We start from the raw sequence: 24,959 nt of genomic DNA, 5'->3' as shown, positions 1-24,959 counted from the left end.
GCCACGGCGCTTGGCAGTGTCGGGCAACCGCCGCGACGGCAGCCGCGCTGGCGCGGCAGTCGCTGCGGGCGCCGCCGGCGGCGCCCGCGCAGGCGGGCCGGCGGCTGCGCCCCGCACGTAGACCGCCGGTGGCGGCCGCGCCGATGGCGCGCGCGCCGGTGCCGCCCGGCGCCCGCAGCCGGCCGGGCGGCGCGTGCCGGCGCGGCGGCGCGGGGGTGCCGGCCGGTTTTCGTGCCGAAACTCACCGCCATAAAAGTGCCATCACGAAAAACCAGCGGCACCGGACGGCGCCACACACACACAAGCGCAAGGCGCACACGACAGCGAGACCTCAGGCGCACGAGCGTACTCGGCGCAGGAGCAGCCAGCACAGACCACGCGCGCGGTTGGACCGCAGGGCGCACGGAAGCAAACAGCCGAGAGGCCGCAGACCAAGGACCCGCGAGCAGGCACGGCCAGGACGCAGAATGGGCGGCTACAGCTTCCACACGGACAACGTCCGGATCTGCGTGATCATGTAGGTGGGCGCGCGGGCTCGCTGACGGCAGGGTGGGCCTTCCGGCACGCGGCAAGTCGCTGATCGCGCAAAAGAGTGAGTAGGGCGGCGGGCGCGCTGACGGCAGTCGTGCGGTACCTGTCGTGGCTGTCGATCAACGCCAAGTGCTTCAACGTGGGCAACTACCGGCGGCAGGAGATGGCGCACCCGACGGCAGACTTCTTCGACGCGGGCAACCCCGAGGGCGAGCGGCTGCGCAAGATCGCGGCGGAGGCGGCCATCGGCGACATGTTCCGGTGGTTTGAGCACGAGGCGGGCGTGGTGGGCATCCTGGACGCGACCAACACGACGCGCAAGCGGCGCGACTGGATCCTCGAGATCTGCCGCGCGCGGTCGGTGGAGCCCATGTTTGTGGAGAGCTGGTGCGACGACGAGGACCTGATCATGCACAACATCATGGACGTCAAGACGACGTCGCCGGACTACGTCGGCCAGGACCCCGAGCAGGCCGCGCTGGACTTCCGCAACCGGATCCGCAACTACGAGAAGGTGTACGAGACCATCACGGAGCCCGAGCTGACGTACGTCAAGCTGATCAACGTGGGCTCGCAGGTGATCATCAACCGGATCCAGTCGTACCTCGAGTCGCGCATCGTGTACTACCTCATGAACCTGCACATCAAGCCGCGGTGCATCTGGCTGTCGCGCCACGGCGAGTCCGAGTTCAACCTGCTCGGCCGCATCGGCGGCGACTCGGACATCTCGGCGCGGGGCCAGGAGTACTCGCGCCAGCTGCCGCGGCTGGTGAAGCAGTCTGTGGGCGACCGCGAGCTCACTGTGTGGACGTCGACGCTCAAGCGCACGGCCCAGACCGCCAAGTACCTGCCCTACCGCCAGCTGACGTGGAAGGCGCTGGACGAGCTCGACGCGGGCGAGTGCGACGGCATGACCTACGCCGAGATCGAGGAGCGCTTCCCGGAGGACTACGCCGCCCGCGACAACAACAAGTACGAGTACCGCTACCGCGGCGGCGAGTCGTACCGCGACGTGGTCACCCGCCTGGAGCCCATCATCATGGAGCTTGAGCGCCAGGAGAACATCCTCATCGTCACCCACCAGGCCGTCCTGCGCTGCATCTACGCGTACTTCATGAATGTGCGCCAGGACCAGAGCCCGTGGATGGAGGTTCCGCTGCACACACTCATCAAGCTCGAGCCCAAGGCCTACGGCACCGAGGTCACGCGCATCTCTGCGGACATCCCGGCCGTGTCGACCTACCGCGAAAAGGGCCAGTCGTCCCGCAAGAAATAGCTTAGGAATGATAGTAGATAACTGCTGGACGCCCGTAGGCCGCGCCGGAGAAGGCCGGCGGTGCCCGAGCCGTTGGCGACAGCCTGCGCGGGACGGCGGTGAGCCGCACCGGGTGCGGCGCCGTCGCGCAGCCGCCTGCGGGCCATGAGCCAGGCGCAGGCTGCACCGCCACGACGCGGTGCGCCACGCGTCTGCGCCGCACCTCGTGCGGCTCATAGCCGCCCGCAGGCCGCTGCACGCTGAAGCCGCCCGCAGGGCCCACCTCGACGGAGTCGCCGCCGGAGGCCTTCTGCACGCCGGCGCTGCCCTGTAGCAGGCGCGTACGGAGCCGCCCGCAGGGCCCACCTCGACGGAGTCGCCGCCGGAGGCCTTCTGCACGCCGGCGCTGCCCTATAGCAGGCGCGTACGGAGCCGCACGCGGTGCGGCTCATAGCCGCCCGTAGGGCCCACCTCGACAGAGTCGCCGCCGGAGGCCGATTGCACGCCGGCGCTGCCCACTACCAGGCGCGTACGGAGCCGCCCGCAGGGCCTACCTCGACGGAGTCGCCGCCGGAGGCCGACTGCACGCCGGCGCTGCCCACTACCAGGCGCGTGCGGAGCCGCATCGCATGCGGCTCATAGCCGCATATAGCCGCCGCTCGCCCTCCTCGGCCCGCCTCGCCGCGCCGGCAACGACCCCGGCCGGAGCCGCACCGCGTGCGGCTTATAGCCGCATACAGCCGCCGCTCGCCCTCCTCGGCCCGCCGAACCGCCCCGTGCGGAGAAGCAGGCCGACGCGCGTTGGCGCGCTGTTCCTCGTTCCTGCGGGCGTCATGTGAAGACGCATGTGATAGCGTCGTCACCCAAACCCCACGTCATCGTGCGGCGCGTTGTTCGGCGTTGGGATAAAAGCGGCCGGGGCAGGCCGAGGCTGCAGCCGCAATGATCGACCATCTGCTCGGACGGCCGAGCAAGAAGATCAAGAAAGTCCATGTGATCCTCGTGAGCGTGTTCTGGCTCGTCTACCTGGTGCGCGGTCCGCGGCACGGCCCGCCGGGGATGGCGCGTCTCAGCCGAGCGCTGTCGGAGCGGACGTCGGCCTGGCAGGTGCTCGTGATGACGCTCACGGGCCTCTACGTGCTCAAGAACTTCGACAAGCTGGCCAACCTGCAGGCGCCGGAGCCGCTGGAGAACATGGTACGTGCCGGCAGGGCGCGCTGACGCCAGTACACGCGCAACTTCTACCGCGCGTCGTGGATCCTGACGGCGCTGGACGCCGGGTTCTGGACGGCGATGCCGGTGCAGCCCAAGGCGCTGCGCGACGTGGCCTCGATCGTGTTCTCGATGTACTACCTGGTGTTCGCCGACCAGGCCGACGAGAAGGTCCGCAAGGTGCGCGCGACGCTGACGACGGAACACCTGCGCGTGTCGTGGGAAAAGGGCTCGTCGCCGTACCTGGGCCTGGCCCACCGGCTGCTGCTGCCGCGGGTGGCCATGCGCACGCCGCTCCGGATCGCGCGCCCGCCGGGGAGCACGTACACGGACCCGGTGGCGGCCGTGCTGTTCTTCGACGGCACCAGGGCCGAGCTCCGGCAGCAGACCCGGCTGGTGCTCTCCCTGCCCGGCGGCGGCTTTGTGTCCATGTCCCCGGCCGACCACGAGGACGAGCTCGTGCACTGGGCCAAGCGCGGCCGGCTGCCGGTGCTGGCGCTCGACTACAAGAAGGCGCCGGAGCACCCGTACCCGTACTCGCTGGACGAGTGCTTCGAGGCCTACGTCGAGATCATGCGCACGAACGGCCAGTGCATCGGCCTGGGCGGCACGGTGCCGCCGCAGGTCTGCGTCGTGGCCGACTCGGCCGGCGGCAACTTTGCGGCCGGGCTCGTGCTGCGTGTGCTCACGCACGACCAGCCGGTCCCGGTCCCGGCCGGGCTCGTGCTGGCGTATCCGGCGCTGGACCTGAACTTCACGTCGTGGATGACCGACGACCAGCTGCGCGTGATCCGCCAGGAGTCCCGGGCCGACCTGCACGGCGCCACGCTCATGCGGTCGAAGGAGAACACGTACGCGGACCTGTCGGCGTCGACCAAGGGCGCGGCGCCGCGAACCCACATCGGCACCGAGCTGGCCATGACGTCACGGGTCTCGTACTTCAGCGACAAGATCATCACGCCCGAGATGCTGCGGGCCATGGTCATCCTCTACGTCGGGCCCGACAAGAAGCCCGACTTTATGACCGACTACCTGCTGTCGCCGGCGAACGCGCCGTCGGAGCTGCTGGCGCAGTTTCCGCGGACGTTCATCATCTGCGGCGAGGTCGATCCGCTGGTCGACGACACCGTCATTTTTGCCGGCCGGCTGCGACAGGCCAAGGCGGCGGCGGCCGCGCGGCGCCGCAATCTGGCCATGTCGCGCTCGGACGCGGCCGACGACCCGGTGGAGGTTGTGCTGCTCAAGGGCGTGTCCCACGGCTTTATGCAGATGGCCGCGTTTCTGCCCGAGGGCGCGGCGGCTATATCGCGCATGCGGGTGTGGATCGAGCGGTCGTTTGCGCTGGCGGCGCCGATCCACCCGCCACCGCTGCCGGTGCCGCTGGCGGCCGTGGCTCACCGCGCGGCCCGGCGCCGCGAGCCCCGGAAGAAGCCGCCGACCGGGCTCCGCCGGGCGGCGGTGGCCGTGCTGGCCCAGGTCGACCTCGACTGGCTGCTTGCGCCCGTGCGCGAAGTCGCCTACGACTCGGACTCGGACGGCTTCTCGATGAGCTCGGAGGACGAGGCCGTGGACGACCTTGATCCGGACGACCGGCCGATCGAGTTTTCGAGCCCGGCACGCAGCGTGAGCGCCAGCGTGCGCTCGGCGTCCGAGGTGCGCGCGAGCCCGACGCGGCCCGAGGACCGGCCGTCGCCGCTGCGCCTGTCGTCCGGCTCGGGCACCGACCAGGAAGACGCGGTGGATGTGGAGGGCGAAGCGCTACCCGAGCCCCGTCGTCGCCGCCGCCGCCAAAAGTCCTGGGACGGCAAGGCGTCTGTGGTGGCCGAGGGCGACCTCATATCGCGGCGCCGACACACGATCGTGCGGTCGCTGGGCGCCAGCGAGCCGCGCGCGGCGCCGGCGCACCCGGTGCCGGAGGGCGACGCGTGAGCCGCACGGCGTGCGGCGGCGTGCGGCGGCGTGCGGCGGCTATATGCATGCCGGCCCGACATGCGCATATAGCCGCAAGCTGTCCGCGGCGCGTGCAGGCTCGTAGGAACAATACACACGCATCACGTGACCTGCGCCCCGGCGCAAAAAATTGGACGACGCCGGAATCGAACCGGAGACCTCTCCCATGCTAAGGGAATGTGATAACCAACTACACCAGACGCCCGTAGATGAAATACAGTCCGCAAATGCGCCATATGACGGCCCCCCACGTCACGTGCGCGCGCGTTTTTCCCCTCCGGCCGCGCGCGTCGTCCGCATGTCCGAACCGCCGGCCAAGCGGCCAAAGACCGAGGATGGGCGCAGCCAGCGCAAGGCGACGCAGGAGCGGATCCAGATGGACGGCTCCGTCTGGACGACGATCGCCCGGCTGCATCGTGAGCGCAGCGGCGTCGCGTCCAAGAACGAGTTTGGCCGGTACCGGTTCATCGGGTACGTGCACGACTACGACGTGCACTCGGGCATTCTCGAGCTGCACGACCGCGACGAGGACGGCGACGAGGCCAAGCGCGTGTATGCGGTCAAGGTCGACGTCGACGTGGCCACGTACGACATGGACACGGACATGGTGACCGAGGGGCAGTGGGTGAACGTGATCGGGTACGTGGACGACGACGACGACGACGACGAAGACATGGACGAGATGGACGGCAGCTGGACCGGCGCCCGCGCCCGCGCCAAGAAGGAAGCCGGCGACGTGTTCCTGGACGGTGCCGCGCCCGGCTGGGCGTCCGAGCGCGAGATCAAGGTGCGCGCCGTGATGCTGTGGCGGTGCGGCAACGTGGTCGACGCCGCGCGCGTCAAGCGGGCCGTGGCGGACCGCGTGCGCTACTACGGACTGTAGGCGGCGGCTGCGGTGTCCGAGCTGCAGGCACGGCCGCAGCGCTGCCACCGGCAGGAGCGCGCCAGACCGGGCGCAGGGCGCAACCGGCCGTCGGCACAAATCTTCCAACTCAAGGCGCAGACAATTTATTACTACCAAATGTACTCCAAAACGCGCCACCTAGTGCTTGAACTGATCCTCGGTCACGCCCTTGCCCATGGCGGCCGTGGACGAAATGCCGCCGGTGACCATCTTCATCAGGTTGTCGATGAACTCGGCGCCCGACCACTTTTGGTGCTTGACGACCTCAACACCGAGGTCGATCTCGGGCTGCTGGACGTGCTGGCCGTAGGCGCGCATGCCGATCTCCACAAAGTTCTTGGAGAACGAGTCGACGGCGAGCGCGGTCGTGTGCAGGCCCGCAAGCGTGATAAACTGCCAGACAAAGCCGAGGCCGGCCAGGCGCTGGATGTACGTCTGCTGGTCCTCAGCGGACATGGCCGTGGTCCAGTTGAACGACGGCGACAGGTTGTAGGCCAGCCACTGGTGCGGGACCGCGGCCTTGACGCCCTTGGCAAACTCCTCGGCCTGCTTGAAGTCGGGGTTCTTGGTCTCCATCCAGAGCAGGTCGGCGTAGGGCGCGTAGGCCACGCAGCGGGCCACAGCGCACTGGGTGCCGCCGCGGTAGCGGTAGAAGCCCTCGCGCGTGCGCGGCGTGTCCCAGTTCCAGTAGACGTCGAGGCCGGTGACGGCCTTGGCGATGCGGCGGGCGTCGTCGTTCGACTTGCCGGCGGCCTCGGCCAGGAAGCGCTTGACGAGGCCCTCCTTGTCGGGCAGGTCGGACGCGCGCACGGCGTCGACGACGGCCTCGGAGTAGAGCTTGAGGCCCGCGGCGTCGAGCCACTCGGCCTCGGCCGCGGCGAGCACGTCGCCGGTCTTGCCCTGGCCCTCGAGGTCGACCATGATGGTCGCCAGCGGGCGCAGGTCGCGGTTGGTCGCGCCCACGATGAACGGGTGGTCCCGGTAGTCGATCGTGGATGTGATGAGGGTGGCGGCCTCCGAGTCGGTGCGCGCGATGGCAACGAGGTCGGTGCCCATGATGTCGGCCTGCGCGCGGATCGCGACCAGGCGGTTGATGTGCTCCGAGATGGGCACGAGCACCTTGCCGGCCATGTGGCCGCACTTCTTGGTGCCGGGCATCTGGTCCTCGATGTGGATGCCGGCGGCGCCGCGCTCGATGAACATCTTGGTCAGCTTGAGGATGGCCGTGATGCCGCCGTGGCCGGTGTCGGCGTCGGCGACGAGCGGCCGCAGGAAGTCGATGTTGTTGAGCTTCTTGCGCTCGGCCAGCGGCAGCGACAGGCGCTCCTCGCGCTGCTTGCGGTCGTGGAACAGCTGGGCGAACCAGAGGTGCTCGACCTTGTTCGGGACCGTGTCCATCGGGTAGTCGGCCAAGTCCGGCGACGGCTCGTTCGACGTCGACGCCGTCGACGACGACTGCCAGCCCGACACGTAGATGGTGTCGAGGTACTTGGCCATCTGGGTGACGTGGATCGGGTCGAGCGCGCCGAAGGTGAACGAGGCCGTGCCGTTCTTGTCGTGCTCGGCGATCAGGTTGTAGAGCTTCTTGCTCATGACGTTGCTCGGGTAGTCGATCTTGAGCGTGCCGCGCTTCTGCACGATGGCCTCGGCCGTGTACGGGCGCTTGGTGTGCTTCCACCGGGGCTGGGCCCACCACTGCTTCACGGCCTCGACCTCGGCACGGTAGGCCGCGTCCTCGGCGTCGTAGTCAATCGGAGTGTACGGCATGCTGTGTGTCTACCGGTTGGATGCCGTCGTGGACAAGGCCGCCGGGCCTTTATAGGGGCCGTCACAAGAACGACCCGGGGCCGGGCTCGGCCAACAACGTGCAAACTTACCGAGCCCGTGCCGGACAAGCACCGTGCCGCACGTCACCGGACGCCCGCACGTCCGCGTGCGGCGCGCTCTCCGCCCGGCCGGTACCGGCCGCCACCCCCGGCCCGGACGCACCCCGGCGCCGGCCGCGCCCGGGCCTCGCGGGGCGCAGGCCCCGCGCCGGCCGCGGATCGGCGCCGGCGGCCGACCGGAGAACAATGGCGTTGGGACCTGCGGTCCCGGTCCGGTCCCAGGTCCGCGACGTGCGCTCGTTGTGTCACCCCGGTTGGGAGGTACGCGCCTCGGCCTGGCCGCGGAGGTACTCGGCGCTAAGCAAGAACGAGCCGATCACCGGACCCTTCCCCGCAAAACGGACCCAGCCGGACACACGGGGACCCAGCCGACCGGCGCCCGTGACGCCACGCGCCGCCCGGCCGCCGTCCTTATTCGCCCGCTAGCCCGTCCAGGCCGAGCCGCACGCCGCAGCACGTGACGCCCCGGCCCCGCCTCGGCTCCCCGCGTCCCCGGCCGGCCCTCCCGCCGGCGCGCCCCCGGACCCGCCCGGCTGGCCCGCGCGGCTCTGACTCACGCGCATCAGCGGAGCCGGGGCTTTCTCGGGGCCGGCCCGCCGGCGCACGTGATCCGCCCGCCCGGCTGAGTCGTCAGTCATCTCCACGCGATCCTTGTCTGTTCGTTGTTCTGCCAGGCACCCGTCTCGTCCGACGGCCTGCCGACGTCGGCTGTGTGCATGGCCGCCACGCTGCCCTTGATCCGCTCCTTGTGGCAACGGCGGCCTGCGCCGCGCGCCGTGCGGCGCACCCGCCTCGCTCGTGTGACCGCCGCACGTGACCCGGACACCCGGCTCCGCGTCGCCAAGCGCTTAGTCGCCGCACTTCTCAGCCGCACGCCACGCTGCGACCCCGCGTCTAGCGCTGCGAGTCGCGCACGAGCCTGACTCGGGCCCTGCGTCTCTAGCCGCAGCGGCAGCCTCGCGCCGACGTCGTCCGGCGGTTACATGCGGCGATGCCCCTGCCGAGCACTCAGCCGCGCCGGCACGCCTGCGGCGGCGGTCCCGTCCAGCGTGGCTGCTTCGGCAGCGGCTATATGGCTGCTGCAGGCAGTCGTCGAGGGGTCGCGACTGGATGGCCCGGGCGCGACGAGCCTCCGGCGGCGACTCCGTCGAGGGTAGGCCCTGCGGGCGGCACTGCGCGCGGCTATATGGTAGGCCCTGCGGCTGGAGGGCCGGAACGCGACGAGCCTCCGGCGGCGACTCCGTCGAGGGTTGGCCCTGCGGGCGGCACTGCGCGCGGCTATATGGTTGGCCATGCGGCTGGAGGGCCGGCACGCGACGAGCCTCCGGCGGCGACTCCGTCGAGGGTAGGCCCTGCGGGCAGCTCAACGTGCGGCTATATGTCTGCCCGCTGGCATTGGCAAAGTCGCCGCCAGAGCCTCCAGTCGCGGTTTTGTCGGCAGCGCGACGCGGAGGCATGTAGCCGCATCGCGTACCATATAGCCGCATAGCCGCGCCTATGCTGCCCGCAGGGCCCACCCTCGACGGAGTCGCCGCCGGAGGCTCGTCGCGTCCTCTGCAGCAGACGCATCCGCCATACATACTATATAGCCGCACTCAGAGCTGCCCGCAGGGCCTACCCTCGACGGAGTCGCCGCCGGAGGCTCGTCGCGCCCAGGCCATATAGCCGCATGGCAGGGCTGGGCGCCGCACCGCCTGCGGCTGATTACGTCAACGTCAATTACTACGCCGCACGCCGTGCGGCTACACCTCGTGCCCAAACACGTCCGGCCGCCGCTGCGTCCACAGCGGCATGTTCTTGCGCACGCGCGCGACCACAGACAGGTCAATGTCGGCCACGCAGATGCGCGGCGCCGGGTCCGAGCTCGCGCACTGCGCCAGCACGGTGCCCCACGGGTCGACGATCTCGTCAGCGGGTCCGCGCAGAACTTACCATGGCGTGTCCCCAGCTGCGGCGCGTCCCGGCCGCGTCGTGCGCGCCGACCTGGGCGGCCATGATCACGTACGACTGCGTGTCGATGGCGCGCGCCCGGCCCAGCACTTCCCAGTGGGCCTGGCCGGTCAGGACGGTAAAGGCCGACGGGTACACGATGATGTCGGCGCCCAGCGAGCGCAGCCGCAGCGCCTGTTCCGGGAACCGGATCTGGGTCAGCGCGCCCCCCGGCAACGTACATCGTAGCAGATGGCCGGGCCCACGGCGCCCAGCGGCGTCGCAAACGGCGGCTCCACGGCCGTCCCCGGCTCGACCGACCGGCTTTCGTTGAGCACCGGCCCGTCCGTGTACGCCACGTCAAACAGGTGGACCTTCTGGTACCGGTGCACGATGGCGCCGGTCTCGTCGAGGTAGAGCAGCGTGTTCTTGACGCGCTCGCCGGCGGGCTCGTGCACGCCGACGGAGACGGCCAGGGTCCCCAGCGCCCGCAGCTCGGCCTGCAGGCCGGTCACAAACAGCGAGCTCTCGACCGGCTCGGCCAGCGCCACGGTCTCGGCCGGCGAGCCCGCGATGTAGTCAGACGCCTCGGGCAGAAACAGCACGCGCGCGTGGACGGCAGCGGCCTGGCGGACGAGCGCGCGCACGGCCGCCAGGTTGGCCGCCGGCGAGCTCGTCGCGCAGAACTGGCCAGCCGCAGCCAGGGTCATCGCGCGGGGCGCGGTCGCAAAGCCGCGTGCGGGTGCGGTCGCAGTCGGCGCGCGCAAGAGGCCGCGCGCAGTCGGGCCCGGGTTCTCGGCCAGGCAGTTCACGATCGAGCGGCGCAGCATCCGCTTTCCTGGTCAGTCCGTCCGCCCGCGGCCGCGCCGCGCCCCGTACCTCGGTCCGTCCGGCGCTCGTATTGGCTGTGCGGCGGCGTCGTCGGCTTATCAATCGGACTCGCGGTCGCGCCCAATCCAGGGACTTCCCAGTGGGTCACTTCCATCACCACCAGCACTCTGCCCGCCCTCAGACCGCACCCCCGCATCGTCGCGGGCTCGCAGTCGGACTCAGGTACGTCGGGCACGGGCGCCGCTGACGGCAGGACACACGGCGCGCGCTGGGCCTCGCTCCGCCATGGCGCCGACGCCGAAGATCGCGATTCCGGTCAAGACGACCAAGACGGTCGACTGGGCCGCGCCGCTGCGGATCTACATCCGCGAGAACTACGGCAGCGAGGACTTCAACGCACAGGCGCAGGCGTTCAGCCGGCTGCGCGAGGACATGAGCGGCGCGGGCACGGACGCGACCGGCCGCGACATCATCTACCGGTACTACGGCCAGTTGGAGATGCTCGACCTGCGGATTCCGGTCGACGACAGCGGGTGCCGGGTGTCGTTCACGTGGATGGACGCGTACAGCAAGGCCGAGACGACGCAGCGGTCGATCGCGTTCGAAAAGGCGTCGGTGCTGTTCAACCTGGCGTCGACGCACTCGCATATAGCCGCCGACGCGGGCGACCTGAAGGTCGCGTACCGGTCGTTCCAGGCGGCGGCGGGCGTGTACACGTACGTGGCCGAGAACTTCCTGCACGCGCCGTCGGCGGACCTGAACCGCGACACGGTCAAGGCGCTGGCGGCGCTGATGCTGGCGCAGGCGCAGGAGGTCTTTGTCGAGCGGCTGCTGGCCGAGAACAGCTCCAAGCCGGCGATGCTGGCCAAGCTGGCGCGGGCGGCGGCGGACCTGCACGCGGCCGCGGTGGAGGGCCTGAACGGCGCGCTGGAGAAGGGCTGGGGCAACCGCGACTGGGTCAAGCTGGGCAGCGTCAAGCAGTACCTGTACACGGCCGTGGCCGCGCAGCAGCAGGCGCTGGCGCACGCCGGCAAGAACAAGCACGGCACGGGCATCGCGTACACGCGCGCGGCGATCAACTCGCTGCAGGCCGCGCGCCGCTCGTTCCTGCCGGCGCCGTACCAGGCCACGCTGGGCGAGACCATGGCCGCGCTGGCGGCCGTGCTGGACGCCCAGCTGGACACGCTGGAGAAGGACAACGACTTTGTGTACCACACGGTTGTGCCGGCGGCGGCGGGGCTGCCGGAGGTGGCTGCGCTGGAGGCCGCCAAGCCGACGCCGATGGCCGAGCTGTACAAGGACCAGGACATCACCAAGATCACCGGCCGGGACACGTTCGAGAAGCTCATTCCGGTGTCGGTGGCCGAGCAGTCGTCGCTGTACGCCGAGGAGACGGCCAAGATCGTGCGCGCCGAGGGCGAGCGCGTCGACGTCGCGGACGAGGAGGCCGCGTCCACGCTCGACTTCCTCGGCCTGCCGGCCGCGCTCAAGTCTGTGCGCATGGCGGCGGCGCTGGCCGGCACCGACGGCGGTCTGGACGACCGCGTCGTGGCCTGGGCGACCAAGGTGCGCGCGGCGCCGCCCTACGACGTCGCCGAGCTCGACAAGCTCAAGGCCGACATCTACCAGACGGTCCAGCACGCCAAGACGCTGCTCGCGGCCGAGGAGCGCGAGTGCGAGGACGCGCGCGCGCGCTTCGGGCCGCACTGGACCCAGTCGCCGTCCGCGGCGCTCACGTCGACGCTGACGACCGACATCCGCAACATCATGGACTCGCTGTGGTCGGCCACGGCCACGGACAAGAAGCTGGCCGCGCAGTACGCGGCCGTGCGCGACGACGTGGCGCTGCTCGCGCGCGGCCCGGACGCGCCTGAGCTGCGCCGGCTCTTTGGCCTGGACGCGCCCGCGCTCGTCGACATCGCGGCCGCCGAGCCGGCCCAGCCGCCGGACACGGACGCCATCGACGGCCTGCTCAAGAAGCTGGCGCTGCTCAAGAAGGAGCGCGGCCTGGTCTTTGCCGAGCTCAAGGCCAAGATCCAGGACGACGACATCTCGTCGCTGCTGCTGCTCAACAAGAAGGTCCAGAACGTGCAGGACGAGCTCTTCAAGCCCGAGCTCGCCAAGTACGTGCCGTACCAGAAGCGCATCTCCGAGACCGTCGCGCGCCAGACCGACGTCCTGCGCGACCTCACCACGGCCTGGCGCGCCATCCTGGCCAACCCGGCCGTGCGCGACAAGCGCCGCCAGCTGGACGACGGCGACCGCCTGGCCAAGGACGGCGTCGCGCGCCTGAAGAAGGCCTTTGACGTGTGGACCGACGTCACCACCGGCAAGCAGAAGGGCCGCAAGTTCTACACGGACGTGTTTGCGTTTGCGCAGTCCACGCTGCGCAACGCCCAGGACTTTGTTGACAACCGCCGCGATGAGGCACGCCGCTTGGCTGCCGCGCTGCAGCAGCGCGGCTTCTAGCGAAAAGTTAAGACTATAGACTATTTTGAGCCGCACGCAGTGCGGCATATAACCGCGTATAGCCGCCCGCAGGGCCCACCCCGACGGAGTCGCCGCCGGAGGCTCGCCGGGCCGCTGGTGAGCCTCCCGCGGGGGGGGGGGGGGGGGGGGGGGGGGGGGGGGGGGGCCGCCCGCGGGGCCCCCCCCCGTCGGGGGTGGCTGCCCTGCGGGCAGGTGAGCGGTGTTACGTGAGCCGCACGGAGTGCGGCTCGGATGCATTGCGACTGCCCGCAGGGCAGCCACCCTCGACGGAGTCGCCGCCGGAGGCTCCCTCGAGGGCGCTACGGGCAAGCTAGTGGTGCAACGTGAGCCGCATGCCGTGCGGCTCCGGCAGCACAGCGACTGCCCGCAGGGCAGCTACCCTCGACGGAGTCGCCGCCGGAGGCTCGTGCACCGCCACAGCAGCCTCGGCAGCGACCACGCCAGTGCCTGCGGGCAGGCTCGTGCACCGCCACAGCAGCCTCGGCAGCGACCACGCCGGTGCCTGCGGGCAGGCGCGTGCGCCGCACTCGGTGCGGCGGGTGCGAGCCGCACGGCGTGCGGCGTTCAGGCGTCAAGTATTTATTTACAAGGCATCTACTGTACACTCACTTCGGCGAGCCCAGCGACGTCGGGCTCGCCGGGTCCACCGGCGTCTGCGGCGGCCGGAAGTTGACGACGCGGCCCTCGTTGTAGATCTCGTTGAGGAGGTTGTCAAAGGCCGAGGGCCCGCCCAGCCGGTTGATTTCCTCGTACTTGCGGAAGAGCAGCAGCGCGGTGTTGGCGTCCTCGATCGAGTCGTGGGTCTCGGTCTGGATGTTCTGCTGCAGCAGATACCAGGCCAAGAAGCGCAGCGAGAGCTTGCGCTGGCGCGACTTGAGGAAGAAGATGTTGACCGTGTCGATGACCTGGTCGTCCGGGACCTGGATGTTGATGGTGCGGAAGTCGTTCGCCAGGCCGTGGCCGACAAAGACGCAGCCCAGGTTGAGCAGCAGCCACATCTTCTTGTAGGCGAACTTGAGGGGGACGAGCGTGCGCTCGGAGGTGCGCGGGTCGAGGTCGCCCGGCTCGATGCCGGAGAACTCGGTGAGGTAGTCGACAATGGTGTCGGTGGTGGTGATGTAGTCGTCGATGAAGGCCACGCCCTCGCCCGGCGGCTGGCCGCGCAGGACCGACACGCGGGCGAGCGACAGCCGGGACGGCCGGATCAGCGTCTTGGTGCCGTCGCTGCGGACCTCGGTCTCCTCCTGGTGGAGGGCCACGAACTCGGCGTCGATGGCCACGAGCGTGCCCGGGCGCGGCACCTCGTCCTGCGCCAGCGTCTTGTACTCGAACCGGATGGCCTGCCGGGTGGCGGCCGTGCTGAAGTCGTGGTACAGCAGCGAGGTGTCCATGGCGGCCTTCCAGGACTGGTCGAACTGGGCGCGGCGCTCGTCGGCGATGTGGTAGACCACCACCAGCGGCGTCTTCCAGAGCACGCCGAAGCTGAGGGCCTCGGCCTCGGGGATGGGCTTGACCAGAAAGTCGTTGAACAGGAACCACTGGCGCGAGCCGTCGGGCTGGGCGACGCTCACGGCCGACACCGCGTGGATCTCCGAGTTGCCGAAGTTGACCTCGGCCACGTAGCCGACTAAGTCGTAGGCCAGCGACGAGGCGTCGTCCGCGAGCTCGCCCGCGGGCGTGAACTTGAGCTTGTTGCCGACGGCGTGCGCGCGCACGCGCGCCGGCAGCCACGACGGGCTGCTCCAGAGCTGGCGCGACGCGGGCGAGTCGATCGCGGTGTTGAGCGACAGCACCGGCGGCAGCGACTGCACGCGCTTGGTGGTCGTCAGCAGCTGGTACCGGCGGCAGGTCTCGCACCAGCCGCGCGTGTGCACGCGGGTCTCGAGGCTCTGCTCGAGCACGGCGCAGAACGAGACGTGGGCCGGCGGCGGCGCGGCGCGCTTGTCGAAGCCGGCGCCGCCGAGGCCGCTGACGCTGCCGACGAGCGCGTTGCCGGCGAGCGGGTGCTTCGGGTAGACGAGGTCGACGACGAAGGACGTGCCGCGGCGCTGCGCCTCGCTGGCGCAGATGCTGCAGCGCACGGCCGTGGCCTGGCTGACGCCGGCGACGGACTCGAACAGCCGCAGCTCGGGCGGCGTGAGGCCCTCGGTCGAGAGCGCCGGGCCGCCGTGCTCGCGGCTGCGGCCCTCCACCGCGATGCGCTCGAGCAGGAATCGGTTGAACGCCTGGACGAGCGGGCCCAGCGGGCTGCGCCGGCTGGCGCCCTCTTCCTCCAGCAGCCCGAGCGCCGCGGCCTGCGGCAGCGCGCCAAACGTGCGCAGGAAGTTGTACGCGCGGCAGTGCTCGCCGTCGGCCTTGACGAGCATGTCAAACACAAAGCCCAGCTCGCAGAGCAGGCACTTGTCGACCGGGCACGCGCCGGCCACGTGCCACAGCGCGTAGCTGTACACCGCCGGCGTGAACCGGTACAGCTGCAGCAGCCCGTTCACGTACGCGTTGGGCATGTGCGTCTCCAGCCCGGCGTGGCGCGTGTGGTTGTAGTAGTCAAAGTCAAAGTCCTGGACGCCGAACTTGCTGTACTTGATCTCGACCTTGCGGTACGCGTCCTGGGGCTCGTCGTCCGCCGGCACCACCGCCTCGACGCCCGATTTCTCCTGCTCGCTGCGGAACTTGGGCGTCTTGGGGTCGTGGCCCTTGCTGAGGTGCGGCCGCGTCTCGGTCACGTACCGCCGGTGCTTCTTGGGGAACGGCGCAAAGCCCACAAAGTCGACCGTCTTCATCGACGCCAGGATCTCCGGGTCGATCGGCGGCGACCGCCGGCCGGCGTTGAAGACCATCTCCGGCGGCCACGCCGACAGCAGTGTGTTGCGGTAGTACGGCATGCCGACCGAGTTCAGCGGCGCTGCGTCCGACACCTTCATGGCCGGCGCCGGGTACAGGTCCGTGTCGGGCCACTCGGTCGGCTTGCAGAACTCGGTGAACCGGGACGACTCCTGGGTCCCCCAGACCTGCACCGTCCCGTCGCCGTCCGACAGCGCCAGGAAGTCGCCCGACGGCGAGATGTCCAGGCCGGTCACAAACGACGAGATGTTGGCCTGGTTCACGTACGCGTTCTCCGGGTTGACAAAGTCGAGGATCTGCATCTGCCCGGCCAGCGACGACACCACGCACGTCGTCGACATCTTGGGGTGCAGCCGCACAAAGCCGGCGCCCGCCGGAAACGGCACCGGCGGCTGCGGGCGCAGCGTGCGCAGGTCGTAGATGTTGAGCAGCGGGTCCAGCAGGTAGGCCGAGCCGCGGTACGTGTGGCCGCACGTCAGCAGCACGTTGTCCCGCGTGTCCAGGTCGGCAATGCCGCCCGAGTGCGCCGGGAACTTGCGCACCACCTGCAGCGACACCGGGTCGATCAGCACGATGTCGCCCTTGGCGCTGCCCGCGCAGATCAGCCGGCCGCCCCGCCGCATCACCGTGTAGCCGTCCTCGGACGGAATCTGCGTCAGCGCGCCCCCCCGGGCCGTACCTCAGACACCACCGTGCCGCGGTCGACGTTGACCTTGAACAGGCCGCCGTCGCGCGAGCCCACGACGATCTCGGACGTCCCGCGCGACGTGTAGCTCATGCACGCCAGGTTCTTGAACGCGCCGGATTCGCTGCCGTCAGCACGCCCCGCCCGCGCCGTACCCAATGTCGAACCGGTGCAGCCCGCGCCGCACCGTCATCCGCAGGTTGCCTGCGCCCAGCGACAGCACCCCGCGGTCGTTGACCAGGATCTGGGCCACGCTCGTCTTGTGCGCGCCAAACCGCGTGTACTTTTGCAGTCCTTCGTTGGCGTACGACGCCACCCGGCCCTGTCGTCAGCGCGGCCGCCGGCCCACGTACGTTCGCATCGCCGCTCCACAGGAGCTCCTCGGTCGAGTCAAAGGCGAGCGCGGTGACGGGCACGATCGAGTGGCCAAACGGCACCGTCGACACCCGCGAGATCTGCGTCAGCGCGCCCGGGCGCCACGTACCTCGCGCCAGCCATCCATCTTCGTCGCGTCGGAAAGGGCGCATGCGCCGTCGAGTTCTGCGTCAGCGCCGCCGCCGGCCGCCGTACCTGTGCCCGCCGCTGTTGGTGACGGGGTGCGCCGTCTGGGCCGTGACACGGGGCGGCGGCCGCGGGTGACGCGCTGGCGGTTACCCGGCCACGCCGTAACCCGTAACCCGCCGCCGCCGCCGCCTACGAGAAAATTTGCGTCCGCGCTCTCTGTCCACAAACATGTCCGGAGCCCTGCGGCAATTGGCGCGCGCGGCGCCCGGCGCCCGTCTGGCGCCCGGCGCCCGCCTGTTCTCGGCATCCGCCGGCGCGGCGTCCAACGTGGGCTCGCTGCCCATCTACCTCTCGCCCGACATCCGGCTCGGCCTCGACGTCGTCAACCGCGACGTGGACCGCGACATGACCCCGCTCGTCATCGAGGGCCCGCGCGGCAAGCTGAGCGTGCAGGTGCCGTCGTTTGCGCGGCTCGAGTTTGTCGACAACGGCAAGAAGCTGGAGGTCCGCGTGCTCGACCCGACCGAGAAGCGCCAGCGCCAGATGTGGGGAACCCTGCGGGCGCTGATCCAGAACAACATCAAGGGCGTGACCGAGGGGCACATCTGCATGCTCCAGTTCGTCGGCACCGGCTACCGCGCCGAGCTCGCCAAGGACGGCCGGACGGTCTCGGTTAAGATCGGCCAGTCGGGCGTCATCAGCCTGGCCATTCCCGACGGCATCACCGCTCAGAACCCGCAGCCGACGCGGCTGATCCTGGAGGGCACCGACAAGCAGGCCATCAAGCTGTTTGCGGCCACCATCCGCCGGCTGAAGCCGCCGGAGCCCTACAAAGGCAAGGGCATTTTTGTCGACAACGAGACCATCAAGCTCAAGGACAAGAAGATCAAATAGTCCATGTATATACTAGAATACACTGTTCATCGGACGCGCGCGCTGCTGCGCAGGGGACGGGTGCCCGAGGCGACGGGGGGAGTGCCGGACGGGCTCGATGAGCCGCATGGCGTGCGGCGCAAGCCGCACGCTATGCGGCTTGCCTCCCGCCTGCCCACAGGCGCTGTCGAGCGAGCCGCATGCTGTGCGGCTTACGCCGCACGGTATGCGGCTCGCGTCACACAAACACGCAGCGTGCCCGCGGAACAGCCCCTCGACGGGCCGCCCGGAGGCTTGCACAGCCACTGGTGCGCGGCCGTTCGGACGAGCCGCACAGAGTGCGGCTCGCGCCGCACTCTGTGCGGCTCATGTCGCGCAACGCAGCCTGCCCGCTCAGTAGCCGCCCAGCCCGCTGCTGGCGGCTCGTCGAGCCAGCGCCCACGTAGCCGCCCAGCCCGCCGCGCGCGCCGTCGCGCGCCTAGGCGTCCTCCGCCAGAACCTTCTGGACCGCAGCCACGACGCTGGGCTGGATGCCTGCAGCAGCCGCCACAATGCCCTTGTTGTTGCGCAGGGTCCGGCCGAGCGAAAAGTCGAGCGGGTTGCCGTGCATGTCCGAGACAATGCCGCCAGCCTCGGCCACAAGCACGTTGCCGGCAGCGTGGTCCCAGATCTTCTCCTGGTACGTAGCCGAGACGGGCAGACGCAGGTAGATGTCGCCGTCGCCGCGGGCGATGGACGCGTACTTGGCCTGCGAGTCCATGCGGACAGACGGCTTGGTGATGCCGAGCAGGGCCGCGATGCGCGCCTGCTGACCGTGCGACGAGTGGCCGGCCTCCACCGACTCGCAGAACGAGGCGGCCGCCGCGTCGGGGATGTCGTTCATGCGGATGCGCACAAAGTCGGCATCGGCCGCGTCCAGTGGGCGCGCAAACGCGCCCTGGCCCTTGACGGCCGAGAACAGCATGCCCTTGCCGGGCGTGGCGCCCGTCGGGTCGACCGGCAGGTTCGGGCAGCCGATGACGCCGACAACGACCTCCGAGTCCACCAGCAGCGCCAGGCACACGGCGTACTGCTCGCGGCGCAGAAAGCCCTTGGTGCCGTCCACCGGGTCGAGCGCCCACATGCGCGGCACGCGGCCGCCCTCGAACATGCCGAGGTCGAGCATCTCAAGCATGTGGTCCGCCGACGCCAGCTCGCCGATCTCGGCCGTGCTGCCCGCGGTCTCGGCCGCGGCCGCCTGCGCCAGGCCCCACACGCGCGCCTTCAGCTCGGGCTTCTCGCGCAGGATCGCCGAGTCCTCCTCGCCGACGACGGGGTCGGCCGCAAAGTTGTGGTTGATGGCCCCGATGACCACGGCCTGGGCGCCAAAGTCGGCCACTGCTGTCAGCGCCGCCGCGGCTGCACGTACCTGTGACCGGCGAGGCATCGTCCTTGGTCACCTCGCCGTTGGCGCTCGACTCGGCCACCGCCTGCGTGAGCTTGCACGCGCGCTCGACCGCGAGCTCGGCCACCCGCCGTTCCTTGCTGTACGAAGACATGTTGCGTCTGATCTGTGCGGATGCGCACACCACCGTTCGTCCAAAAAGCCGCTGGATCCTGAGTCCGGCCGTGATTGTCTGTCTGCCGGCGCTGGCAGATGTCTGGTGTCGAAAAAAGTGTCGAGCAGAGTGTCGAGCAGATTTTCGCTGGGTCCGATTTGAGCCGCACAGCCTGAGCCGCACGGACTGGGCGAGCCGCACGGGACTGCACTGAGCCGCACGGCAGCGCGCACCGTCCGAGCCGCACACCGCACACAGCCGTCCCACGGCCTGCACCCGCCGCACACGGCGATCCGACACCATGGACCGGCTCGATCGCTCGTCGCCGACCCCGATCGGCTCGGCGCACGCGCGCACGCGTCTGAAACGCAAGTCCCTGGAAGCCGCCGAGAGCCCTCTGAAAGCCGCGCACGCGGCCGGGCCGTTCTCGGCGCTGCTGGCGCAGTCGCCACGGGCGCGGCTGCGTCTGCTGCGCATGCGGCGAGGCGGGCCTCTGAACCGGGCGGCGTCGGCGACGCCGCCGACGGAGGCGACCGCGGCGGCGACACCGACCGCGACCGATCAAGCAAGCACCGCCACGGCCGCCACGCGCGGGCCGCGCTTCTCGCCATTCAGTCGGCCGGACCTGCTCAGCCGTCTGCGGACGTTTGACGACGCCGGGCTCGGCTGGGGCGCCGCCGAGGCCGTGCCGGTCGTCGACTTTGCCCGGCGCGGATGGATCGCCCGCGCGGACGGCGCCACAGCGTCCTGCTCGCTCTGCGGAGCGTCCGTGGCGGTGCGCCCGACCAGCCAGACGCTCGCGAGTGGCAGCGCTGCCGACGACGCCCGTCGCCAGATCATCTACGGCCACGCCGACCGGTGTCTGTGGCGCAAACGCGGCTGCGACGTTGGGCTCTACTCGCTGCCGCTGGCGCTCGACAGCGACCGTGCTGTGGCCGAGTTCGGCGAGCGTGTGCAGGCGCTGCGGGCGGCCGGCATCCGGTCGGCCGCCACGCTGCCGGACGACGGCCAGGACGCGCTCTCACGGGCGCTTGGCGAGCCGGCAGACGCCGCGCAGACGCTGGCGCTCTGCGGCCTGGCCCCGGCCGCCGGCAGCGCCGACACGGTCGTCTGCAGCCAGTGCTTTGCGTCCTCGGCTGCCGCCGCGGCCTCCGTCGAGGCCCTCCACCGCGCGCACTGTCCCTGGACATCGCGCACCTACAATCGGACCTACGCCGGCTGGCAGGTGCTGCTGGCAGTCCTCGCCGGCGGGGTCGACGTCGACGGCGCGCTCGCACGCGTCGGCACCGGCGTCGCCGACACGTCGGCCGAGTCCGTCGAGGACCGCGACGCGGACGCCGCCCGGCAGCGGCGTCTCGACCGCATCCGCGCGCTCTTCCTGCAGCGTCCTAGAGATAACAAGCGCGTGCGGCGCCAATAATTTTCTGCTTACAAGCCCTTGCCGTAGTTGCCCGACTCGAAAAAGGCCTGGATGTTCTTGACAATGGCCTCGAGCGCCGACAGCCACTCAATGAGCTGGGCCTTGACCTTGGCCAGGTCGCCGCCCAGCTTGGCGTAGAAGTCCTTGCGGTACGGCGTCGCCTTCATCGCCAGCTTGAAGACCGGGCGCACGACAATGCTGTGGAACTTGATCAGCGTCTCGCTGTAGGCCTTGGTGAACGACTCGGTCAGCTCCTCGTCGCTGTCGACGTTGCGGCGCAGCGCAGTCGCCGTGAAGTGCAGCGCACGCGTCAGCCACAGCAGACCCTGCGTCGCCGTCCGCGACTTCTGGCCGGCCTCGGCCAGGACGATCCCCTGCAGCGTGCCAAACGCCGCCGGGTCGGTCGCCTGCTTCTCGCGGATTTTCTGCCATCAGCGCGCCCCGCCTGCCACGTACCTTGACATTGCCCGTCATGTCCTTCTGGACCACCGTGAACGCGCTCGACCCGAGCAGGTCTGCGTCAGCTCGCCCACGCGACCGCCTTACCGAAGAGCGAGATCAGCGACTCGGACGCCGCGAGGAACTCGGTCGTCGACACCTGGCCGTCGTCCGACACGGGGACCGCCGCGAACGACGTTTTCATCTCATCAAAGAACGTGGCCGACGACATCTTGGGGAATTGCTTGGAAGCTTGGAGGCGACGTCGCCAGTCGCCTGCTTTGACTGCCGCGATCCGGGGTTAGGGTCGCACCTTGCGTTTGCGGCACAGGGGCGTTTTCGGCCACACGTGAGTAGCCACTGCGGCGGACCGTGACTGCACATACGCCGCACGGTGTGCGGCGGCTGGCTGTCCCGCATGGCGTCCGGCGGCGCAGCCAGGACGCGTAGCCCCGGGGGCTCGGTGGTGTCTACGAGAGAGGGGCGGCCTGCGGGAGTCGCGTGAGCCGCAGAGAGTGCGGCTTGGGCGCACGGGTGTTACCTGCCCGAGGCCGCCACAGCCGCGCACCGCCACGCCGAGCCCCCTGGAGTTCCGTCGAGAGGGGCCAGCTGGGACCGCTGTGTGTGTAACGTGAGCCGCACGCTGTGCGGCGGGCTCCCGAGCTGCCTTGGTAGGGCCGCCGCTGCACCGCCACTACGAGCCTCCGTGGCAGCTCCGTCAAGGTGGCTGCCCCGGGCGGCTGCGTGGCGCAGTGCGAGCCGCACGTCGCGCGGCTCGCTCCGCATCCGTCCCGTGCACGCAGCACACCCGCCCTTGACCGCACCGCGCCACCGTTGCCCTCGCCCAGCCACACAGCCGCCGGCTCATGCCGACCGGCCCGCGGCCCGAGTGGCGTCTGCCACGGTCGCACGGCTCGCGGCGCACGACACCGACAGCCGGCCGAGCCGTGCGTCATTGGAACGGCGCCGAATGGCTGAGCGCAGCGCCCCCGCCCCACGCTAACCGCGACAGGCTCGCGCATGACGTCCCAACGGCCGTTCGAGCAGTTGGGGGCATGGTTCTGGCAATGTTGCCATAAGAGGCAAAAATGGGCTGCGCGCGATTCCCAAACAGGAAATTCTCACAGTCGGACCATCGCGATCTGCGCCCTGCCCGGGCAGTCCATGCCCCGAACAGACCTTACCGGCTCCGGCACGCGGCGGCCACGCCCGGCACGGCTCGGCTACGCCCGTGACCGATCGGGGCTGCGCCAAGTATATATACCCCGGCCGATCGTAGGGACGTCTGTGTGGCAACACAGAGAACAGCATGACGTACCAAGGTATAAAAAGTCCGATAGCGGTGGCTGCGCGGCCAGAGCACACTGCGCCTGCGATTCCGTTTGAGCGCGGGACCCCGATCTGCACGACTACACCGGAACCAAACATGGGCTCGACCCCAGGCCAGCCTGTGGCCGCCGAGCCGGGCATGGAGGGCGACGCCGTCCTGATCGAAGACCCCGAGCGCGTCCGCGTCTGGCGCGAGGGCACCAACACGCCGCGCGGACCGCGTGCGCCCGCGCTGGTCTCGCCGGGCCCTCGCCGCGAGGCCAAGGCTGCCGACAAGCGTGTGCCGCTGGGCACGGTCACGCCGGACGGCCGGCCGCTGGCGCCGATCGTGAACCCGGACGTGCTGGCCGAGGAGCTGCGGCCGATGGCTGCGGCGCCGAGCAACGAGCCGACGCCGGCGCCGGCGCCGGCCCTGCCGTCGCTGGTGTCGGGACAGTCGCCGGCGGGCCGGCCGCCGGCCAAGAAAGCGGCCTCGGCCGCGCCGGCCGAGACGCACATCGACCGGCAGGCGCCGGCCGCCGGCGGCACGCTGCCGCACGGCCTGAAAATTATCGAGGCCAAGCCCAAGGGGCCGCACCAGGCGCGACCGGCGCCGGGCGCGCTGCGCGTGGTGCGTGACTCGTTGCTGGCGCACGAGGGCGTGGCTACGCGCACGCGCTCGCAAGCGTCGGAGTGATGTATAGCAATCGATTAAAGCTTGCCTATGCGAGCCGGTATGCGCTCATACAGCAGCATGTACACGGACTGTTTTTGCTTGAGGACCTCGTCGGTCTTGGCCTCCCACACGCGGTCGTCGCTGACGCGCCACCAGTCCTTGCCGCCAGTGAAGGCGCGGAAGGCGGCGCGGTCGGGCGGACGCTCGTCGCGCGGCTCGGACGAGGCCGACGAGGCCGAGGACTCGGGCGCCGGCTCCGGCTCGAACATCTCCTTGCGCCGGAAGCATTCGTAGTGGCCGGCAGAGTGCGTGCCCGAGTGGCGGACGAGCGCCACCAGCCGGTACTCGGCCTCGCCAGGGTCGCCGTCAAGCACGAGCCGCGCCAGACGGCCGCCGGACTCGGTGCGCATGGTCAGCTGCTCTGGGAAGGTCACCCGGCACGAGTTGCGCGAGGCCGTGCCCGAGAACACGGACCGCGAGAGGTGCAGACAGAGCAGCTCTGGCAGGTGCTCGAACGACGTTGTCCGCTCGATCGTCGCCGTCACGTTCTTCGGCAGCAGCGCCTCGACCTCGGCCGGCAGGTCAGCGTTGCGGTCGACCCCGCGCACGTACGCCAGCAGCGCAGCCGGGTCGGCCACGTCCGGCACGGCGTCGACCGCGACTGCCGCGGCCGGCGGCGGCTCGTAACCCGGCTCGGTCCGGCGCACCTTCGCCAGCAGCGTCGCGCCCAGCGCGGCCAGCCGGCACGACTGGCAGCCGAACCCGGTGATCGTCTCTGGGGCCGTGTACGCGGCGGCCACGTCCGCCAGGTCTGCGCTCCACCGCTGCGGCAGCTGCAGCGTGAGCACGACAAACGTCGTGCCCCGGCCCACCGACACGCTGCCGCAGCGCTCGCACCGCACACGGTCGACTGTGCGGCCCTCGAACGGCAGCGGCGGCCGCGGCGGCGCGGCCTTCTCGACTGGCTTCTCGGCCGCGTCCGGCGATGCCGCAGCCTTGCGCGCCTTCTCGTGTTCGTCCGCCAGCGTCTCGAGAATCAGGTGCAAGAGCTCGTGCGCATCCTGCTGATGCCGCGTGATGCGCGCCTTGTACACGCTCTCGAGCACGCGCAGAAACGTCCACGGCGACACGCTCGTCGGCCGCCGAATGGGCCGGTTGAGGTCTGCGTCAGCACGCCCGCCGTTGCCGTACCTTGAATCATCCGCCGCAGGGCCACCGTCAGCGGCTGCTCGGCCGTGGCCTCGCTGTCGAGATACGCGCGCAGCACCTGGCTGGCCGCGAGTGCCTGCCGTCAGCGAGTGCGCGCCGGAAACGTACCTGGAGGTCGCTGTTGGCGAAGCAGTCATTGGCTCGGTTGTGCAGGCCCACGACATACCGCGAGCCGGCCCGCGCGGGCTCTGCGCGGTCGGTGAGGAACGACGGCGCAAAGAGATACACGGCGACCGAGGCAAACACGAGCGAGCTCGCGTACACGAGAGACGAGTTGTGGTCCGACAGCATCCGGCCGGTGGTTCGACGTCGCCGGCGGCCCCGGCGCGGATGTGACCCCGTGCGCACGTGATAGTCACGTGGTCTGGGGTCGCCGCGCACCGTGCGGCTCACTGCGCCGCTGCGCACCGCCACGGCATGGCGCAGCGGCGCAGTCACAGGCCAGATGCCGTCACACCAGCCACGCGCAGGTGCCCGGG

The 24,959-nt window shown here is 70.2% G+C and overlaps 13 protein-coding genes and 1 non-coding gene across 14 annotated transcripts; 7 read left to right on the top strand and 7 right to left on the bottom strand.

Annotated features, from left to right (window-relative positions):
- Positions 1-184: 184 nt before the first annotated feature.
- Positions 185-1,834, top strand: V1510DRAFT_412980 (6-phosphofructo-2-kinase-domain-containing protein). The gene is made up of 3 exons (XM_066933170.1): positions 185-517; positions 549-592; positions 624-1,834. The coding sequence occupies exons 1-3, from the start codon at positions 468-470 to the stop codon at positions 1,805-1,807; spliced, it is 1,278 nt and encodes a 425-aa protein (XP_066790236.1). The 5' UTR covers positions 185-467; the 3' UTR covers positions 1,808-1,834.
- Positions 1,835-2,728: 894 nt separating this feature from the next.
- V1510DRAFT_442293 (Alpha/Beta hydrolase protein) lies at positions 2,729-4,927 on the top strand (the record flags this gene model as incomplete). Its single annotated transcript, XM_066935646.1, has 2 exons — positions 2,729-2,983; positions 3,014-4,927. The coding sequence occupies 2 exons, from the start codon at positions 2,729-2,731 to the stop codon at positions 4,925-4,927; spliced, it is 2,169 nt and encodes a 722-aa protein (XP_066790235.1).
- A 152-nt stretch (positions 4,928-5,079) lies between these two features.
- On the bottom strand, positions 5,080-5,153 carry V1510DRAFT_t59. Its single transcript has one exon. It is a non-coding gene; the product is annotated as a tRNA-Ala (tRNA).
- A 102-nt stretch (positions 5,154-5,255) lies between these two features.
- V1510DRAFT_412974 (uncharacterized protein) lies at positions 5,256-6,002 on the top strand. The gene has a single exon (XM_066933169.1). It carries the CDS (start codon positions 5,325-5,327, stop codon positions 5,829-5,831), a length of 507 nt encoding a protein of 168 aa, XP_066790234.1. The 5' UTR covers positions 5,256-5,324; the 3' UTR covers positions 5,832-6,002.
- V1510DRAFT_412973 (isocitrate lyase) lies at positions 5,941-7,761 on the bottom strand. Its single transcript, XM_066933168.1, has one exon. It carries the CDS (start codon positions 7,617-7,619, stop codon positions 5,991-5,993), a length of 1,629 nt encoding a protein of 542 aa, XP_066790233.1. The 5' UTR covers positions 7,620-7,761; the 3' UTR covers positions 5,941-5,990.
- Positions 7,762-9,442: 1,681 nt separating this feature from the next.
- V1510DRAFT_412972 (carbon-nitrogen hydrolase) lies at positions 9,443-10,742 on the bottom strand. The gene is made up of 3 exons (XM_066933167.1): positions 9,910-10,742; positions 9,671-9,880; positions 9,443-9,642 (listed from the first exon to the last, which is right to left on the bottom strand). The coding sequence occupies exons 1-3, from the start codon at positions 10,495-10,497 to the stop codon at positions 9,481-9,483; spliced, it is 960 nt and encodes a 319-aa protein (XP_066790232.1). The 5' UTR covers positions 10,498-10,742; the 3' UTR covers positions 9,443-9,480.
- Positions 10,546-13,026, top strand: V1510DRAFT_412967 (BRO1-like domain-containing protein). Its single transcript, XM_066933166.1, has 2 exons — positions 10,546-10,720; positions 10,752-13,026. The coding sequence occupies exon 2, from the start codon at positions 10,784-10,786 to the stop codon at positions 12,965-12,967; it is 2,184 nt and encodes a 727-aa protein (XP_066790231.1). The 5' UTR covers positions 10,546-10,720; positions 10,752-10,783; the 3' UTR covers positions 12,968-13,026.
- A 525-nt stretch (positions 13,027-13,551) lies between these two features.
- Positions 13,552-17,116, bottom strand: V1510DRAFT_412963 (ubiquitin carboxyl-terminal hydrolase-domain-containing protein). The gene is made up of 6 exons (XM_066933165.1): positions 17,085-17,116; positions 16,999-17,054; positions 16,868-16,969; positions 16,670-16,836; positions 16,509-16,638; positions 13,552-16,479 (listed from the first exon to the last, which is right to left on the bottom strand). The coding sequence occupies exons 2-6, from the start codon at positions 17,014-17,016 to the stop codon at positions 13,594-13,596; spliced, it is 3,303 nt and encodes a 1,100-aa protein (XP_066790230.1). The 5' UTR covers positions 17,017-17,054; positions 17,085-17,116; the 3' UTR covers positions 13,552-13,593.
- Positions 17,117-17,229: 113 nt separating this feature from the next.
- V1510DRAFT_412962 (mitochondrial 54S ribosomal protein uL6m) lies at positions 17,230-17,949 on the top strand. Its single transcript, XM_066933164.1, has one exon. The coding sequence runs from the start codon at positions 17,247-17,249 to the stop codon at positions 17,910-17,912; it is 666 nt and encodes a 221-aa protein (XP_066790229.1). The 5' UTR covers positions 17,230-17,246; the 3' UTR covers positions 17,913-17,949.
- V1510DRAFT_412959 (uncharacterized protein) lies at positions 17,897-19,706 on the bottom strand. Its single transcript, XM_066933163.1, has 2 exons — positions 19,300-19,706; positions 17,897-19,268 (listed from the first exon to the last, which is right to left on the bottom strand). Exons 1-2 carry the CDS (start codon positions 19,427-19,429, stop codon positions 18,370-18,372), a joined length of 1,029 nt encoding a protein of 342 aa, XP_066790228.1. The 5' UTR covers positions 19,430-19,706; the 3' UTR covers positions 17,897-18,369.
- Positions 19,661-20,821, top strand: V1510DRAFT_428918 (C3HC zinc finger-like-domain-containing protein; the record flags this gene model as incomplete). The annotated part of the gene is made up of 2 exons (XM_066935292.1): positions 19,661-20,781; positions 20,814-20,821. Exons 1-2 carry the CDS (start codon positions 19,731-19,733, stop codon positions 20,819-20,821), a joined length of 1,059 nt encoding a protein of 352 aa, XP_066790227.1. The 5' UTR covers positions 19,661-19,730.
- Positions 20,819-21,561, bottom strand: V1510DRAFT_412957 (glycolipid transfer protein domain-containing protein). The gene is made up of 3 exons (XM_066933162.1): positions 21,396-21,561; positions 21,306-21,364; positions 20,819-21,274 (listed from the first exon to the last, which is right to left on the bottom strand). The coding sequence occupies exons 1-3, from the start codon at positions 21,517-21,519 to the stop codon at positions 20,858-20,860; spliced, it is 600 nt and encodes a 199-aa protein (XP_066790226.1). The 5' UTR covers positions 21,520-21,561; the 3' UTR covers positions 20,819-20,857.
- Positions 21,562-22,543: 982 nt separating this feature from the next.
- V1510DRAFT_412955 (uncharacterized protein) lies at positions 22,544-23,394 on the top strand. Its single transcript, XM_066933161.1, has one exon. It carries the CDS (start codon positions 22,597-22,599, stop codon positions 23,290-23,292), a length of 696 nt encoding a protein of 231 aa, XP_066790225.1. The 5' UTR covers positions 22,544-22,596; the 3' UTR covers positions 23,293-23,394.
- V1510DRAFT_412954 (uncharacterized protein) lies at positions 23,266-24,776 on the bottom strand. Its single transcript, XM_066933160.1, has 3 exons — positions 24,589-24,776; positions 24,463-24,556; positions 23,266-24,433 (listed from the first exon to the last, which is right to left on the bottom strand). Exons 1-3 carry the CDS (start codon positions 24,769-24,771, stop codon positions 23,307-23,309), a joined length of 1,404 nt encoding a protein of 467 aa, XP_066790224.1. The 5' UTR covers positions 24,772-24,776; the 3' UTR covers positions 23,266-23,306.
- Positions 24,777-24,959: the final 183 nt, after the last annotated feature.

This window comes from Dipodascopsis tothii (assembly GCF_038497935.1).
Source record: "Dipodascopsis tothii strain CBS 759.85 unplaced genomic scaffold V1510scaffold_7, whole genome shotgun sequence".
Lineage (NCBI taxonomy): Eukaryota > Fungi > Ascomycota > Lipomycetes > Lipomycetales > Lipomycetaceae > Neoaidaea > Neoaidaea tothii.
The sequence above is the reverse complement of the archived record's forward strand: the minus strand, read 5'-3'. Positions and strand labels throughout refer to the sequence as shown.

Excerpts from the sequence above, each read along its gene's own strand:
- V1510DRAFT_412980 (XM_066933170.1), top strand. The coding sequence starts at position 468 with ATGGGCGGCTACAGCTTCCACACGGACAACGTCCGGATCTGCGTGATC. Across the intron at positions 518-548 it reads GTCCGGATCTGCGTGATCAT|GGTGGGCCTTCCGGCACGCG; the intron begins GTAGGTGGGCGC and ends CGCTGACGGCAG. Across the intron at positions 593-623 it reads GTCGCTGATCGCGCAAAAGA|TCGTGCGGTACCTGTCGTGG; the intron begins GTGAGTAGGGCG and ends CGCTGACGGCAG.
- V1510DRAFT_412974 (XM_066933169.1), top strand. The coding sequence starts at position 5,325 with ATGGACGGCTCCGTCTGGACGACGATCGCCCGGCTGCATCGTGAGCGC.
- V1510DRAFT_412973 (XM_066933168.1), bottom strand. The coding sequence starts at position 7,619 with ATGCCGTACACTCCGATTGACTACGACGCCGAGGACGCGGCCTACCGT.
- V1510DRAFT_412972 (XM_066933167.1), bottom strand. The coding sequence starts at position 10,497 with ATGCTGCGCCGCTCGATCGTGAACTGCCTGGCCGAGAACCCGGGCCCG. Across the intron at positions 9,881-9,909 it reads GCCCGGCCATCTGCTACGAT|ATCCGGTTCCCGGAACAGGC; the intron begins GTACGTTGCCGG and ends GCGCTGACCCAG. Across the intron at positions 9,643-9,670 it reads GCAGCTGGGGACACGCCATG|ATCGTCGACCCGTGGGGCAC; the intron begins GTAAGTTCTGCG and ends CCCGCTGACGAG.
- V1510DRAFT_412967 (XM_066933166.1), top strand. The coding sequence starts at position 10,784 with ATGGCGCCGACGCCGAAGATCGCGATTCCGGTCAAGACGACCAAGACG.
- V1510DRAFT_412963 (XM_066933165.1), bottom strand. Across the intron at positions 16,837-16,867 it reads TGTGGAGCGGCGATGCGAAC|GGCCGGGTGGCGTCGTACGC; the intron begins GTACGTGGGCCG and ends CGCTGACGACAG. Across the intron at positions 16,480-16,508 it reads GCGGCACGGTGGTGTCTGAG|ATTCCGTCCGAGGACGGCTA; the intron begins GTACGGCCCGGG and ends GCGCTGACGCAG.
- V1510DRAFT_412962 (XM_066933164.1), top strand. The coding sequence starts at position 17,247 with ATGTCCGGAGCCCTGCGGCAATTGGCGCGCGCGGCGCCCGGCGCCCGT.
- V1510DRAFT_412959 (XM_066933163.1), bottom strand. The coding sequence starts at position 19,429 with ATGTCTTCGTACAGCAAGGAACGGCGGGTGGCCGAGCTCGCGGTCGAG. Across the intron at positions 19,269-19,299 it reads CGATGCCTCGCCGGTCACAG|TGGCCGACTTTGGCGCCCAG; the intron begins GTACGTGCAGCC and ends CGCTGACAGCAG.
- V1510DRAFT_412957 (XM_066933162.1), bottom strand. The coding sequence starts at position 21,519 with ATGTCGTCGGCCACGTTCTTTGATGAGATGAAAACGTCGTTCGCGGCG. Across the intron at positions 21,365-21,395 it reads GTCGCTGATCTCGCTCTTCG|ACCTGCTCGGGTCGAGCGCG; the intron begins GTAAGGCGGTCG and ends GAGCTGACGCAG. Across the intron at positions 21,275-21,305 it reads ACATGACGGGCAATGTCAAG|AAAATCCGCGAGAAGCAGGC; the intron begins GTACGTGGCAGG and ends CGCTGATGGCAG.
- V1510DRAFT_412955 (XM_066933161.1), top strand. The coding sequence starts at position 22,597 with ATGACGTACCAAGGTATAAAAAGTCCGATAGCGGTGGCTGCGCGGCCA.
- V1510DRAFT_412954 (XM_066933160.1), bottom strand. The coding sequence starts at position 24,771 with ATGCTGTCGGACCACAACTCGTCTCTCGTGTACGCGAGCTCGCTCGTG. Across the intron at positions 24,557-24,588 it reads TCGCCAACAGCGACCTCCAG|GCACTCGCGGCCAGCCAGGT; the intron begins GTACGTTTCCGG and ends CGCTGACGGCAG. Across the intron at positions 24,434-24,462 it reads CCTGCGGCGGATGATTCAAG|ACCTCAACCGGCCCATTCGG; the intron begins GTACGGCAACGG and ends GTGCTGACGCAG.